Raw genomic sequence first — 15047 nt, 5'->3', positions numbered from 1 at the left:
TGATGATACGAAGACCGTCGTGATAGTACATCATATGAGGAGTAATGAACATGAGATAAGGCTCACCATCATGAAATTCCGCAGCAGACCCAAGGGGATGCGAACGACAGAAACATCAGCCCTGAAACGAAGATGCATCAGATACGAAATCATTAAAGGCGAGACTTGAGACTCAGAAAGTAAAAAAATACAGCCAGGAGTTTACATCAAGTCACCCGTGAGGGCTTCAGGCGGTAATTCCTTGTTGACATCCCTGAAATATGATATAGAGTAATGCTTACATTAGAATCGAATCTGGCTTCATGGAGATACGCCCCTGGTCCTGGAGAGAAATTTATCAGTATTGGCCCAGAAGAATCGACAGAAGAGTAAGGGATCAGTGGATTGACAGATAAGTGCAAAGCATTGGGCCATATTATAAAGGCGCTCAGATACTCTAGTTTGAATGAATGTTTCATCGTGTAAAAACATAAAACTAATAAACAGCACAATAGGTAACCTGACTCACCTAGCGCCCCGGCTCTGGACGAATGCCTTGATGCGGTGTTTCCTTATCATGATATACTCCGGCTCTGTGAAACTTGAGTAATAGGTACACATAGAAGGGAGCAGGTGGTCAGGGTAACTATGACAAGAAGGACACATAGTGTCATGAGACACTCGCCATGAAGTGGAAAATTTTCATCGTTGAAGGTAGTTAAATTATAGCGGAAGATCACTAACCTGGATCATTCTAACCAGAGCCCGGAATGACTACGCCGCCAGCGCGTTGTTTCAAAGGTCAAATCATCTTCGAGATCGACGGAAGTGAAAAAAATATATAACGTGTGTTTGACGTCGATTCTGAAATTTCAAGTGATTGGTTTAGGGCAGGTTTAATGCGCATTACAAGTTTTCATCCTGAAACGGCAATTCCCGGCTGGCGTTTAAACGAATTGGGTGCCCGTTTACACCAAGTTTACACATAAGTAAGTTGAAACTCGACAGTATAGAGCCGGAGAAAGAAGAAATCAATTGTTTCCTATCCAGCGACTCTACTTATGGACTCTGACTCTGACGCGCCAGCTCTCGGACGTCGTGCAACTTGGTCAACATTTCATATGAACTGCACATCATTTTGAATAATCAACGAGAGTTTAGACGTTGTAGACAGTACATACAATAACCATTGTGTAGTCGTCCGCTCGATGTACGATATCCTGGAGAGCGGCCCTCCTCCCATATCGACGTAACCGTGCATTGCAGGTACGGTATTACCATAGTACTCGTAAACCAGGCTGAAGTGGCCTTTGGCAATTCGTTCCTCAGCATTTCGGTGCCAATGCGATGTGGGAGAGATGCAAGTAGAGACATTACTTGCATCAGTCTCGCATTTCTGAATCTAACACGGGCACTCCACAAACGTAAGTGCCTGTTAAACATCGCGTGGACGTACAGCGGGTTGTACGTACCGTAATCGAAGGGTCAGGCAGCTTCACTGACGTGAGTTCAACCCATCGGGAAGGTATGACGGGGACTGAAGGGCTAGACATATCAACCGCCCAATCATTGATGTCAACTGCGCCAAGGTGACATCTCCGCATCGGTCGATTCCACAAAGAGATCAAGCTTACTCGTCGAAGACTTCGATCATCTAAGGGTGACACTTTTGATGGTTTCCATGTGATGGACTGCAAGAATGCCGCTTCACCAAATGGCGCAGGTAGCCGGATCATCCGCCTTTCGTCCCGTGTAGATGGAGTCAGACTACCTGCTCGTTGTCATCGCAAGAGTCATCAGGGTCATGTACCCAGCACGCTGCTCCACATTCTAAACTCGTAACCGCTTACATGTGCAAATATTTGATTTGCGGAGGGGTAATCCCTTCCTACTAAAATGAGGCGACTGGGTCGAGACTATCCACATTCGGTCGCGTTCAATCTATGGTCTGGCAGCTGTGGACCGAGTCAACCATGAAACACAATTAAGTAGTGGCCAGAAATACCGTTCCAAATTTAATTGAGATGAGTTTCACCTTTGTTTGATATTTGCAAGATAGGAAGCTGAGCCGTCTGGGACAAAGACACACGGTTCCGGGTAACAGTAGGTGTGTCAGAGTCGTCACGACAGCGACTTTTGTCATCGTCATTCAACCATCGCTTTACAAGATGATGTTCAGCACGGCGCGATGGCGACATGACGACCTTTTTCCAAAATCCGTATTGCTTGACCGATCTCAACAAACCAACTGAATCCCTTATCATAGTTGCCAAAGCCTTGGACGAACGGGTACTTGAGTCGATGTACCAGCGATTTGTACGGTAAAGCCTGTACATGTAGGTGCAGGTGGAGTACTGAGTTGAACGGGGGTATATGGAAGCCCATCCTTAAAAAGATGATGTCACGACTAGTATAATTCAAGGGGATATTGACTTACTTCCGTTCTGGAACAGGTACATTGAACGTATCGAGAATGGAATGTCCTATTTCCTCCACTCTCCGGACTTGGATGCAGATGAGATATTTAGCCAATGCAGCAAGTACAGACGTGCTCAGTGCTCACGCATATTCACATCCTTCTTGGAAAGCTGCCTGATACTTTCTGATTGTGTGTCGACCGTGAGCTAACGAAGCAAAAAATCTCGTGAAGCTCACTGATGTGGGTCTTGGGGATGAGTTGAAAATGGTGTCGTGCCGATGGATGAATGTCCCGAAAGGCAACGAATTCCTCATCCTGGATGCACATGTCAAGACTTAGGTCTAAGGCTCATTACATGACCAATTAACAACGTATGTATGACGCACCTCCCATATGATATCAAATCCACTGCGGTTTGTGGAATAAGCCCCACAGAATATACATGACTGAGAGCTGCCCGCGTACATGATGGGGAGCTTTCCAGCGATCCAATAAAATAGTCCTGACATAGGCTATTATCCGAAAAAGAAAGTGGTTGTCTATTTATGGAAGTCAGCGTTGTTGAATTCACCGCTTCCGACGCGAGCCACTAGTACAGCTGCCAGCTGCACTACTTAGTGCAAGGTTCTACAACTTTTCATCTCGTCTTTATCACCACTACAGTCTCCGTATGAACTCCCGGATAGTCCAGCGCCAGCTGCATTGAAACGCGTCCATATTTTCCAGCGGTCTGAAGTCTGTAGTATCGTGTCCATTTGACCTGTTTCAGGCATGTCTGCATCTCCAGACAGCACGCACACAGCTCTTTTCGGCGAGGAATCTACTCTCTCTGCAGAGGCACATCCTGGCATCGCACCATCTGTCTCTTCCGATGCCTCCGAGAACGATATAGCCAGGTGTTCACATATCGCTTCCGTCTTCGCCGATCCCTCCGCCAAAGCAGGTATCACAGACAAATTCAAAACAGTCGTAGCATGGCACGCAAGCAGGACGCATGATTCTTTGCATCCAGCAAAGCGAAGAAAGGTAAGCTAGCTTATTTATGTAGAGATGCATGGTTACATGGTATACTCGACCCCCTGTTTTGCAACTCAGGTATCCTCTCCGACCTGTGACACCTGCAACCAAGCGCTCTCCCGACCGTTTATCTGTCTGCACTGCCCATTCGCAGGATGCTGGTCAGAAGGTCACGCAACAAACCACCTGAAAGAAGCGGGGCATACGTTTTGTTCGTGTTTTCGGAGCTTCTTGGTCAGCTGACAACTCTAAACTCGCTCAATCCAGGCACCGATGCAAAGTCTGGATCCGTCTTCTGTTCAGAGTGCGACGACTTTGTCTTTGATGACACCATTGACGAATTGTATCTCTCCACCGTCGTATCGGTGGAGGAGCAAAGAACAAAATTTCAAGGTAATTTGAAGTAGTATCTCTAGAGCACAGCGGATTTTAATCTACGTCTAGTGGCGAAGAGAGGCCGAGAGCCATACCAACCGTGGATTCCGACAGGCGAGGAGTCCGCTGCCCTGCAGTATGCCGCCACAGTCCCTTGTCAAGGTCTACTTTTCTATTGCATGTCAGATATAGGAGCTCACACCGAACAGGTCGTCGTGGGCTGCTCAATCTAGGGCAGACGTGCTTCTTGAACGTCATACTCCAGTCCTTCATCCACAACCCATTGTTACGTAATTATTTTCTCAGTGATAGGCATAACAACAGGCTGTGCAAACATTCGGACTGCACTTGTTGCGAAATGGACAATCTGTTCACGGAGGTTAGTAATCCACACTGGTCTTGTCAATCCTTGATTGCTAAAGAAAGATGAATTAGATATATTCCCCGACCAATACCCCATTTGGACCGACCTCATTCCTGCACACGACCTGGAAGGTTTCCGCCGAGATGTCGGGCTATGCCCAACAAGACGCACACGAGTTTTTCATCACCGCGCTGAATCAGATTCACGGGAAATGCCGCGGTTCTACGAACATTTCGTGTAACTGCATCATTCATCAGACTTTCGCCGGTCAGTTTCAAAGTGATGTTACGTGTGAGAAGTGCAGAACCGTGACAAGCACTATCGATCCAATGCTTGATATCAGCCTTGAGTTGAGGGCGAAATCTGGGGAAGCGGCTAGTGAGAACACGCTTGCGAGCTGCTTGCGCAGGTGAGAATGACCATCTGTTGTCTGACAGGCTTTGACTCCTTCAAAGGTATACTAAACCAGAAAAGCTTGGAGCAAGAGAGTACACTTGTAGCAAATGCACGAAAGCGTCTCATGAAGCGGTGAAGCGCCTCAGCATACGGACATTACCTCCAGTTCTCAGTTTCCAATTCAAGGTTCCTTGATACGTTCCCCGATCCAGGTAAATTGATGCTGACACCAATTCAAGCGATTCGAGCATAAAACATCTGGGAAAGCTGCACCGCAAAAGATCGACGCTCCAATTCGAATACCAGCCTCTATTAATATGGCGCCGTATACGACTCTCGCTATGAATATGACAGGAAAGGACGGTGAAACAGGGTGAGATGTCTTCCCCGAAGAACTGCAACCGATTTCCCTAACTCCGTGAATAGGTACCCAGGACCCGACGCCATGTATGAATATGATCTATTTGCAGTTATTAACCACGAGGGCCAAATGGATAATGGGCACTACACGAATTTTGCTCGTTTTCAAGACGAGGTGCGTGTTCGTCGTGTAGTTTTATTGCATATTTATTGACATCGTTCAAGTGGTACCGTTTCGACGACGACAAGTATGCAACTCAATGCCCTAATCTACTGTTATCTCACCTTTGACAGAGTGACCCCATCGACGCTCAGTGACTGCCTAGCCTCAAATGCTTATATGTGCTTCTATGTGAAGCGCCATCTCGATTACAAACCCTATATGAAACCAACGTACCGGGTGGCACGCGAAAACGATATAGTTCGTGAGCAAGCGATGGAACGAGAAAAGGAGGCAGCGCGTATGAAAGAAGTGGATGATGCGCTGATGGCGATGGTCGGTCCAGATTGAAATCGCCCCTTAAATGTGAAGGGGGAAAGGAACATTGTAATATTTATAAGAGTCTAATGATCGTTATTAACACAAGGAAATGAAGTTTAGTACGCGGTGAGAGTAAGGGAAGTGTGGTGGTAAAACAACATGGCGAAAGGAGAACCAGTTCGTGATATGCAAGATAGGGAGGAAGAAATGCGAGTACCCGATATTTCCAGGGTGAAAAGACTCCCGATCTCACGGGGAGGAACGGAAAGAATGTGAATCAAGGGATAATATCATAGAGTTCACCATCTCCGACTCGGATCTCTACCACTTCTACCTCATAATCGGTCATTGAAGATGTAGTTGACGTCCAGGAGCTGGAAAAGCCTTTTGAGCTTGGCGGTGAGGTAGATGCGACATCTGTAAGGTAAATCATGCAGACAATAAGCATCCTCTCCAGAGAATCAAGAAATAAGCGTGGAATGAGAAACGCACATCTATCTTTAATGTAAGGAGGGACGAATAGATCCTGAATTTGGAAAACCTATCAACTCGGGGTCGGAAACTTCGATAAAAGGATGCAAACCTGGTTCCATACAAAACCTTGACTCCTTTGAATGGTCAAGATCGGACGAAGTGTATGCATGGTGGGCCGGCGCTCTCGTCTGCGATAATGCTTCTTTGTTGGCTCTGGCTCAGGGTCAAGGGCTTTTTGTTTGCCCTTCATGTCCTTCTTAAACTTTGCGGCACTCTTCTCATCGTCAGCTCCATTATCACCTCGATCGATCTCCATGTTCTGCGTATCATCCTGCCTCTCACTATTTACGGCATGATCCCCTTCAGAATCACGGTCGTGATGGCCGTAGTCCTCCCCGTCTTCCGAGCAAGACTCATCTTCTGAAGGACTTTCATTGTAGTCTTCATCATCATCGTCAGATGGAATTTGTTCATAGCAGGCCCATGTTGGGGGAGAGGAAGCTCGACCGATTGTACGGCGCCTGAAGTATGAGGAATAAGGAGGATTTGGGGTAGGTAATCCTGGATTGCTCATCGCGGTATAGGAAAAACAATAAAAGCTCGAGGCAAGTTGTATGTATGTAGGATTCAGACAACGTGTGTGAGTGCTGTTCGAAGCTGATGTGAATGGAACCGGTGCTTAAAGCAGTGTGGTGATAGGCTCAGAGTGACTAACTGTGACTAGAAATCATGTCTCCTACAGACGTTCCCACAATCCCTGATATAGCAACTATGTATGTTATGACTCGATAAGGATATCGACCGTAAGTATGACCTTCTCCGTCAAGGCTTATGATATATCTGCTCGTATCAGAAGTCTGACTCACGACACATAATAACGTGGGAGAACGCAATATATCGAATAAGTACAGACAAAAGGAACAGAAGTATCACGATAACTAGGCGGTGAAAGTAAGAATGAAATATGCGAGGGCGAGCAGAGAACTGCCGTGTCATGCGGGGGAACAGGTGGGATCGGAGGAAGATAGCATGTGGGCCTATCGCTGTCGAGTACATCGGAAAGAAGCTTCCACTTTACTCACTGAAGGGCCCATATGGCCTAGATGTTCGTTAAGAAGGATGTGCTGGACATGTAGACCCGTAACCAATCTGACAACACGTCAATCTGAGGTGTTCGCGAGGCTGGTCACGAGCCCACTGGACATGGGCTGCGTGGGACCGCGTTCAATAATTCGTCGCCCGCCACAGGCGCTTGAAACAGATAGAAGAGAAAGTCTGCAAGAGATCAGTTAATTATCTTGTAATTATCAATTATCACCTTCAAGAGCTCGTTTGGGGTCTGTGTGGATCCCTTCGGATCATACATAGATCATTCTCGTCCAGAAGGGACTTGCGTTCTGAGAACGGAATGAATGCCACACCGCGAGAGTCGGAAAGGAACGAGGAACGAAGTTGATTGGAAAGAGCAGGTATTAGGTAACGCCCTCCAGAAAAGGACCACTTTGCTGTCAAATAATACTAAAGTTTGAGCGGATTTCAAGCTCCATTCAACTGCAGGCGCAAGATCCGAGTCATCATCTGCATAAGTTGTAGGAGATCACTATCAAGATGGCAGGCACGAAGTTTGCATACGTGCGCAATTTCGAGCTCCCTGATCCATTGTTACCAGACACCTATCTGGTATGTCGTCTCGATGGCCACTCTTTCCACCGGTAAGTAAACATCGGAGGCCGAACCGAGGGAATAAAGCTTAATGGTCATCTCACGATTCAGGTTCTCAGACGAGCATGGGTTTGCCAAGCCCAATGACGAGCGTGCGCTCCAACTCATGGATCACGCCGCGAAGAGCGCGATGATCGAGTTCAAAGACATCTTGCTCGCGTTCGGTGAATCCGACGAGTTCAGGCAAATATAAACCTCTATTCTAGTCGTGACCAATTTTATCACTCATCATAGCTTTCTCTTCCGAAAGTCGACGAACCTTTATAACCGGCGAAACGCTAAAATACTCACCACGTTGACGTCCTATTTCACATCGTGTTATGTGTTCAACTGGTCGCAGTATTTCCCAGACACGCTGCTACGATATCCACCGTCATTCGACGGACGTATTGTCGTGTATCCGACTGAGCGTGCAGTTCGTGACTACTTTTCATGGCGGCAAGCCGACAGTGGGTCTATCTCAGATTATGGTGCTGCCGAGACTGAGCTCAGCTGCGTGTCAGCATAAAGCCCACATAAACAATTTATATAATACAACATTCTGGGCTCTTATACAGAAGGGAGGTCAGACTACTACGGAGGCTCATGCCACGCTTAGGGTATTTTCTTTCTTCCGTAGCTGCGACACACCATTGACAAATCTTCAGGGCACCGTTTCCTCAACTAAGCACGAGATGCTTTTTTCCCGGTTCGGTATCAACTATAACGAAATCTCACAGAGATTCAAGAAAGGCAGCGTCATAGTTCGAGAGATTGTGCGTTCAATTGGAAGGTATTATATCGACTCCTGCTCACGTTAACGTGTAGGTGGCCCCTAGGTCGCCGGACAGGGGAGAATGTCTAGAGACCCCCGTGCTTTTGACTCGCTCAGCGCCCGAGCAAGAACGCAGCGAGAGCATCGAGTGCTCAGCAGCGTCTGATCCATCGACAAACATACACTCACACTCACATCAAAAACGCTCCAAGGCGAAGAAGAAAAACAAGGTGGAAACTACAGTAGAGGTCCTGCACTGCGATATCATCAGTGACGAGTTCTGGCTGGCCCGTCCACATTTGCTAGAAAATTAATGCATCGTCTCCAAACACGTGAATGTCGTGAACGTCATATAGGCGACATGGTCTAATTACTGTCAATGCTGAAGCAGTCTCTTTCTTTGCTTGGTAACACCGACGCATCGTAAGAAAGGGAGTAGCAGCGAATGGCAGACGTTATGTCTCACACAGCTGTTTTCAGGTGCTTGAGCCCTAGATGCTTTTCTCCGATTGAGATGAATGCGCAATTTCTTCAGCTTCTTTCTTGTGTCCCACCACACCGACATTTCTTAGAAACACGAGGCCAAGAAGTGACGCTGGAACGTTGATAAGGCTCCGCAAATCCGCGATGCAAAACACCTACCAAGAAGACAAAAAGCAGTAGCACTCCATTGAGCAGCCTTGTAACCACTCAGATTCGCCGATGCGGGAGCATTCGTCATTTGGGAGTTCAGAGTGACTCCCAGTTGAGCGGATTCTTTCTTGACTATGCTGTTGAATACAATCGTGGATATGGTCAAGCCGAACGCAGTCCCGAGCTGCAGACGGTAAATGAACATCAATATCATGGTCAGGCAAAGACAACGCACCTGCGTCATAGTCTGTAACAGAGCTCCAGCAACGCTCTGCTCGTGTTGAAGCACCGTTTGCGCAATAAAAATCGTTCCAGATGCAAAAACAAAATCAGCGCCACAAACAGAAAGGATTGTCGAAGGAAATCCGAACGCCCAGTATGTCGTGGAGGGGTTGATGATCGCAAATAGAAGACAAGAAACAGCACTGAACAAAGTTCCAGAAACTGTTGGAAAATCGTAAGACAGTCCGTTTGCAGTCTTGTCAGTGTGGACGAACCGGCGAATATCACAAGCGGAAGTTTTCCTACGAGTAATGCAACGAAATAATTGCACAATATCCCCGAAATAAACATGGGAATAAACCGGATCATGGTCAGCACTGGCGATAACGAAAGGTACCTTTGGTAGTACAGCTGGTGATGTTGAAGCTTTTTAAAGTCGAAGCACCGCGAAATAGAGGTCGCTTACCTGAGCCCAGAAGGTCCAGCTGTTGAAGCCGCACCAGTTGAGGAATGCAACCCACATGACCACCGCGATTTTACCGTTGGATCGAGTCCATAACGACGGTCTCATGAGTGGAGGGGGTGTCCACATTGACCGGGGTCTGAAGGTATCATCCGCAATTTTTTCCAGAAAATGCTCCCACACAAGGAAGGAGCCAACCAGGAATACACCGACCACGAGCATGGCAATGATATCTAGTTCAACCATCAAGATGACTTCACTGGAAGGCAAGGGCCACTTACAACCTGTGCTCCAGCCCTGTGGTGCGAGAGAGCCTTGGCCGAGAACAAATACAATCAACACAAGTCCTAATGTCACTAGACCTGCGCCGATCCAGTCGATGCGCTTGTCAACCTCGGTGGATTTTTTATCCGCCTCGAAGGATATCAAACCACCGATACAACAAAGTGCCGAGAATGCAGCGGCTACATAGAAAGTCGCACGCCAGCGCTGCCTTTATTCCGTCAGCTCGCCAAGAACACGATACATGAACGTGGGTACATACTGCGAAAGTTGGGTAACTGCCCCGCCGACCATGGTTCCGAAAGCACCCCCTACGGGAGCACCCGCAGCAAAAGTAGCAAAAGCAATTGACCGTGCACGAGATGATGAGGGAAATGCATGCGCTAATATACCCATCTGGCGCATGTGTGAGAGCAGCTCGTGGATTTACACGATCACGCACATACCGCTGAGGGGATCAGTGCGGCTGCTCCGAGGCCTTGAAAACCTCGTATAATAGTAAGGGTGTTGCCGTCTGCATTCTCTATAGCATTCATATTTGTTGAACGGGTCACTGCTTACCATCAGCAAAACCTCCACCAAGTGAAAATACAAGTTGAAATGAGGAGCCGACGATGAATGCCTTCTTGCGACCATGCAAATCAGCGATCCGTCCAAAGAACAGGAGAAGACATCCCTTTTCGTAGTACAATTGGTGAGAAATCGAGGCACATAAGCTGATAGACATACCGAACTCAGAGAATATGCGGAAACTAGCCACTGGAGCTGATCTTCTTGAATTCCAATGTCTTGGCCAATAGTTGGAAGAGCTATGGAAACCGACGTGGTATTTGAGGTCTAATGTCATGTAACTCAATAAATCAAGGATACTGAGCACAGACATACCTGGAGTACCATAGCAAAAGTGCAAGTCATGACGAGCAAAATAGAGCGAAAAGTACTGCGCCGAGGAACTTCGGGGGTGTAACATATCTCCTTCTCCACTTCACTTCTTCGTGGATTTCCTAGTGCCTGTTCGACCGCATCACCAGAGATATGGGAAGGTAACTTTTCTTGCATGAAGGCTCCTCCAAGAACAATGGTGTTGCAGAATAAATTGTATACCCAAGGATCCCTGGCGTACTGCACTATGTTCGTGCTGGATGCCGCAGGCCCGGACGTGCGAACACGTATTTATAAATGAAAGATTGTCAAATAGATACCAATTCAGCATCTTTCACCGTGCACATTGACCAGAACACTCGTGGAAGTGAACATAAAGAAACGAGAGTTGAATGCCGAGGCTGCTTTCATTAACCATGGTCCATGACAGACAGGGAATGAAGGTGCGCGAGGTGACATATTCTTCGCCCGCGATTCCACTGGGACCCCTTGCGTTGGTATGGCAATGTTGGACTTGAACGTTGGTTCGGTGAGTGTCTGAGTTGTGCACTCGAAGGGCGGTGAGCCGCACCAGAGACGTCGATTCTGCTCGAATAACCAAAGGGGATTATTGGACAAGGACAAGAAGTACTTTTCCGGTAACGAACTGAATGCTTGATCCATATGATAGGGCTGATACATGCCTAGTCTCAAGTCGTTCGAAAGGTACGTAACTTGGTTTACCTTTGGCAGTCGCCGATACTGAATACTACACCTGCCATTTCTGGACTTCCCCCCAACATGATGATTTTGCTTCCGCCTGATGCCACGCTGACGCCCACTGGTATGCGTCTTCTTTGTGCTTCGGTGTCCACACTCCAAGCTTATATCCGATGCAACTTGGTCGACTTTGCAAGATAAAATCGATATCGGATGACTTAGAAGTTGGTAGCATCATATCTCCCTTGATGGAGCGCCGACGCCTCGTTGTTGAAACACGTTGCACTTGCATGTTTCAAGGGGAACACCAAAACGGGTATTTCCTCCTTCCTGTAAAAGGGAATTGAGAACCTGCATCCGACGCAATCCAGCCATAATTTCTGGTTCAGGCCAATATGGACATACGGTCAACACCGCCATCGTGAATTTCCTTGCTAGGCATATTCAAGAGTTCTCATCCATAGGCGCTGTCAGGTCAAAGGGAGCTGACGTACGCATTTCTCACAAGGGACCTTATTCAGAGGCAATCCGCGACCTTGATTGCTTTCAAGCACTCTACAGCAAGCGACTTTTTTTGCCTCCTTTGGTAATTTTCGAGGTGGGAAGGTGAAACATGTCGCACCTTTCAGTTCTGCTTAAAAGGCGGGCCCGCCTACTGGTATTTGCAGTGAAAAAAGCCCACAAGGCCTCGCATAAACCATATACACCTTTACCGAATATTATCTACTATCTTTCTCATCTTTGAACGACTCCTTTCTCCTCCTCTACTATTTGTCCACTTCGCTTAAGGTAAATCCTTTGAACCATCTCGGTAAACTCCGTCACTCACTCTTGGATTGTGCCTTATCTTACGTGATATCTACAACGTCTTGATCACGTGTGTGCCTCCGCGTCGCGTCGTTTAACTTGAACATTCATTTTGTTGTTGTCAAACTATTTGGTTTGGTGGGTCCCGTTAATTTTTTTTCCACAATGTCTTCTGCAAAGCTTCTATGCGTGGCGATTCACTTTACATTGACAATACCTGGGGATTGGCCGCTGATCTCGGCGCTCTCCCACAGAACAATTCATTCGCAATCCGCTCACATAATTTCTCGGACGGGGAGTCCGACTCTGGCACTGCCCGCGCCGGCAACCAGGTCGGAGCCACCCATTTTGGCCATGCCTCTCGAAGCAGAGGTCATCATTCCCAAGTTCTGACCCCGGAACATTTCGAAGATGATACGCCCTATGTGCCTCCTAGGGTTGGGCAGATCCTGCCACATGTATACCCAACCCACGCACCACACGATATTGGCATTCCATCAGTGAGTAACTTATTTAGTAACCAGATATTCAATGTTTCTTATACCTCCCACTTCAGTACCCGAGTCCCGCAGAATCTCATCATAGCGCGGATAGCAACTGGAGCAGCTCCTCGTCATCCGGTCATAGCCAACATGATGGAGTCCAATCCTACACGTCTCATTCGCATCCGCAATATACTCCATCGGTCTCCCGCCACTCATCTTCTAACGAGCCACAGCACCTACAGCAGCACCCACATTACCCCGCTTATCATGGCATTCATCGCATGGGCCTCGAGCATACCCGATACCCAGATCAACCACCTGCCAGTAACACCACCATGCACTATAGACCGCCTCAATATCAATCGGACGCCATTCTCGCTCCTGAGTTCTACCAAGAACAAATCAATCAGGATCTTGCCATACCCCATTTATCTACCGAACAGCCTTCGGCATCTCACTCTAGTTCTCGTGGGTCACAGCAGACATTTTCCATTGTTCCTGTCGCCGGTGACAGGACTAGACACCTTCTCTTCGAAGACGCAGGACCTTATCTTCGTGAAACGTTGAACATCCCACCATACACGGACGTCAACCTGTGGGCCCTTCCGGATCCTCCTGAAGGGGAGAAACCCAATCAGCCCTATCCTGTACTCATCAAGTTAGCGATTTACGGAAGCCCGAACAAGCAACTGACTCTCCAAGATATATACACAGCACTCGAGACACGCTTCAAATGGTTCAAAGATCGACGGGACGAGAAGGCCTGGAAGGTGGGTCCGTATTCTAATTCATCTCGCACTGCGCCTCACGTTTATGTGCAGAACTCGATTCGCCATAACCTTTCCCTAAACAAAGTCTTCAAACTCGTGCCACGTGCCATCACAGAGCCGGGGAAAGGGAGCTATTGGCAACTCGACTGCTCTGACGGCGAGGGCTACAAGCGTACTCGTAAGCGCCGCAGCAAGTCTGCTCGAGCAGCGCTTGAACAGGGCGACGATGGTAGTTTTTCTGAAGGCGATGTGGAGACCATGAGTGCCTCCGGCATGTCAGCAACTTCGAGTCACATTTCACATCGTTTTAGTTCCGCAGCGTCCGACGACTCTTATATCGATCCCGAGTTGCGACAAGGAAGTCATATTGTTGGCGAAGGTCGCGCCCGATCTAGATCGCGCAGGCCTGGTGCCACCAGTCCATATCCCGCCCCTGGACCTCCTCATCATTCGCCTCGGTACCAGCAGAGCCAATTGCCACCTTATGGAACTCAAGATTCTGCACCGAGGTTCGGTCAGCCATCATTTGGGCAGGCATCGCTCGGACGCCCAGGATTCAGTCAGGCGCCACCCAGAGCGCCTGCACCTCCAGCACCTTTATCCTCGGCATTTGTGTCGTCATCCGCCGCGACGTTCGGCCCCATTCCAATCACGTCCTCCCGTCCACAGCATACCTTTGTGACCCACGATCGCAATGCGCCCATTGTCCAGCCTACTCCCAGACCAGGCGTCGAGTTTATCCACGAAGGTGGCTTGCCTAGTGCGAGACGCATTCAAGGTTACCCCCAAGGACAGCCTCAGCCGTCTCATGGGTCTTTGTCGTCGCAACAGAGTAACTCCGGGTACTCTTTTTCTGACCTTAAGGGCAAGGGCAGGACGATGTGAGCGCCAGTGCCTCAGACCAACGACCCCGCATTCCTGCATGCTTCTGTGGGAGATCGTCTAAGGTCTTCCATGGATATCCTTCATATGCTGCTTTCTATCATTTCATCGGGCCTACTTCTCTTGACGTGCGCTTCTCTAGATATTCTTCTTTCGGTGCTATCTCCCGTCTAATGCGCTAATGACTTGCTTGCTTGTCTTTCCTCCAATTGCTTTTAACTTGCTTTCCTCGTCATGCATGCTAGATGGCTGTGAACCTCACTGTAATGTTAGTCCTCATGTGCTCACGACTCATCTACCTACATTTTCACTTGATTATCCTCCATGCATCAATAATCACTATGTTCTGACTCATAAATTGTATTATTCAACACCATCCATCGTCATTCCAATGTATATCTACATCCAACATCCAGACCCCAATGATTTTGTGTGCTGAGGTGTCTCCATGAAATAGGCTCGCCCATCTCTCGAGTTATATCGTAGTCCTCTGTATTCCAGGCTGTATATTCATGACAATAGATGATCCGATAGATGTAGTATGTATGAGATACCAGGAAGGGAGATCCGGAACGGTACAA

At 47.9% G+C, this 15047-nt stretch overlaps 6 protein-coding genes across 6 annotated transcripts; 3 read left to right on the top strand and 3 right to left on the bottom strand.

Annotated features, from left to right (window-relative positions):
* Positions 1 to 2154: 2154 nt before the first annotated feature.
* EDB91DRAFT_1054609 (HIT-like protein) lies at positions 2155 to 2865 on the bottom strand (the record flags this gene model as incomplete). Its single annotated transcript, XM_041313838.1, has 5 exons — positions 2155 to 2365; positions 2417 to 2483; positions 2543 to 2581; positions 2635 to 2713; positions 2785 to 2865. The coding sequence occupies 5 exons, from the start codon at positions 2863 to 2865 to the stop codon at positions 2155 to 2157; spliced, it is 477 nt and encodes a 158-aa protein (XP_041176389.1).
* A 94-nt stretch (positions 2866 to 2959) lies between these two features.
* EDB91DRAFT_1138679 (uncharacterized protein) lies at positions 2960 to 5436 on the top strand. Its single transcript, XM_041318901.1, has 11 exons — positions 2960 to 3424; positions 3494 to 3626; positions 3683 to 3808; positions 3860 to 3952; positions 4000 to 4169; positions 4226 to 4563; positions 4610 to 4736; positions 4790 to 4923; positions 4977 to 5085; positions 5136 to 5158; positions 5205 to 5436. The coding sequence occupies exons 1-11, from the start codon at positions 3170 to 3172 to the stop codon at positions 5419 to 5421; spliced, it is 1725 nt and encodes a 574-aa protein (XP_041176388.1). The 5' UTR covers positions 2960 to 3169; the 3' UTR covers positions 5422 to 5436.
* EDB91DRAFT_1138673 (uncharacterized protein) lies at positions 5437 to 6595 on the bottom strand. The gene is made up of 3 exons (XM_041318900.1): positions 5975 to 6595; positions 5884 to 5917; positions 5437 to 5808 (listed from the first exon to the last, which is right to left on the bottom strand). The coding sequence occupies exons 1-3, from the start codon at positions 6437 to 6439 to the stop codon at positions 5669 to 5671; spliced, it is 639 nt and encodes a 212-aa protein (XP_041176387.1). The 5' UTR covers positions 6440 to 6595; the 3' UTR covers positions 5437 to 5668.
* Positions 6596 to 7473: 878 nt separating this feature from the next.
* Positions 7474 to 8655, top strand: EDB91DRAFT_1054651 (Thg1 C terminal domain-containing protein; the record flags this gene model as incomplete). Its single annotated transcript, XM_041313843.1, has 6 exons — positions 7474 to 7577; positions 7639 to 7764; positions 7822 to 8036; positions 8098 to 8186; positions 8235 to 8342; positions 8395 to 8655. 6 exons carry the CDS (start codon positions 7474 to 7476, stop codon positions 8653 to 8655), a joined length of 903 nt encoding a protein of 300 aa, XP_041176386.1.
* On the bottom strand, positions 8610 to 11116 carry EDB91DRAFT_458874 (major facilitator superfamily domain-containing protein). Its single transcript, XM_041327335.1, has 11 exons — positions 10827 to 11116; positions 10671 to 10778; positions 10503 to 10617; positions 10388 to 10455; positions 10204 to 10337; positions 9941 to 10152; positions 9663 to 9892; positions 9472 to 9607; positions 9210 to 9418; positions 8984 to 9158; positions 8610 to 8936 (listed from the first exon to the last, which is right to left on the bottom strand). Exons 1-11 carry the CDS (start codon positions 10998 to 11000, stop codon positions 8833 to 8835), a joined length of 1665 nt encoding a protein of 554 aa, XP_041176385.1. The 5' UTR covers positions 11001 to 11116; the 3' UTR covers positions 8610 to 8832.
* Positions 11117 to 12811: 1695 nt separating this feature from the next.
* On the top strand, positions 12812 to 14558 carry EDB91DRAFT_458649 (uncharacterized protein). Its single transcript, XM_041327334.1, has 3 exons — positions 12812 to 12829; positions 12886 to 13584; positions 13636 to 14558. The coding sequence occupies exons 2-3, from the start codon at positions 13096 to 13098 to the stop codon at positions 14467 to 14469; spliced, it is 1323 nt and encodes a 440-aa protein (XP_041176384.1). The 5' UTR covers positions 12812 to 12829; positions 12886 to 13095; the 3' UTR covers positions 14470 to 14558.
* The last annotated feature ends 489 nt before the right edge of the window (positions 14559 to 15047 follow it).

Source organism: Suillus paluster (genome assembly GCF_016628075.1).
Source record: "Suillus paluster strain FC165 chromosome Unknown EDB91scaffold_32, whole genome shotgun sequence".
Lineage (NCBI taxonomy): Eukaryota > Fungi > Basidiomycota > Agaricomycetes > Boletales > Suillaceae > Suillus > Suillus paluster.
This window is presented reverse-complemented; position numbering and strand designations above follow the sequence as displayed.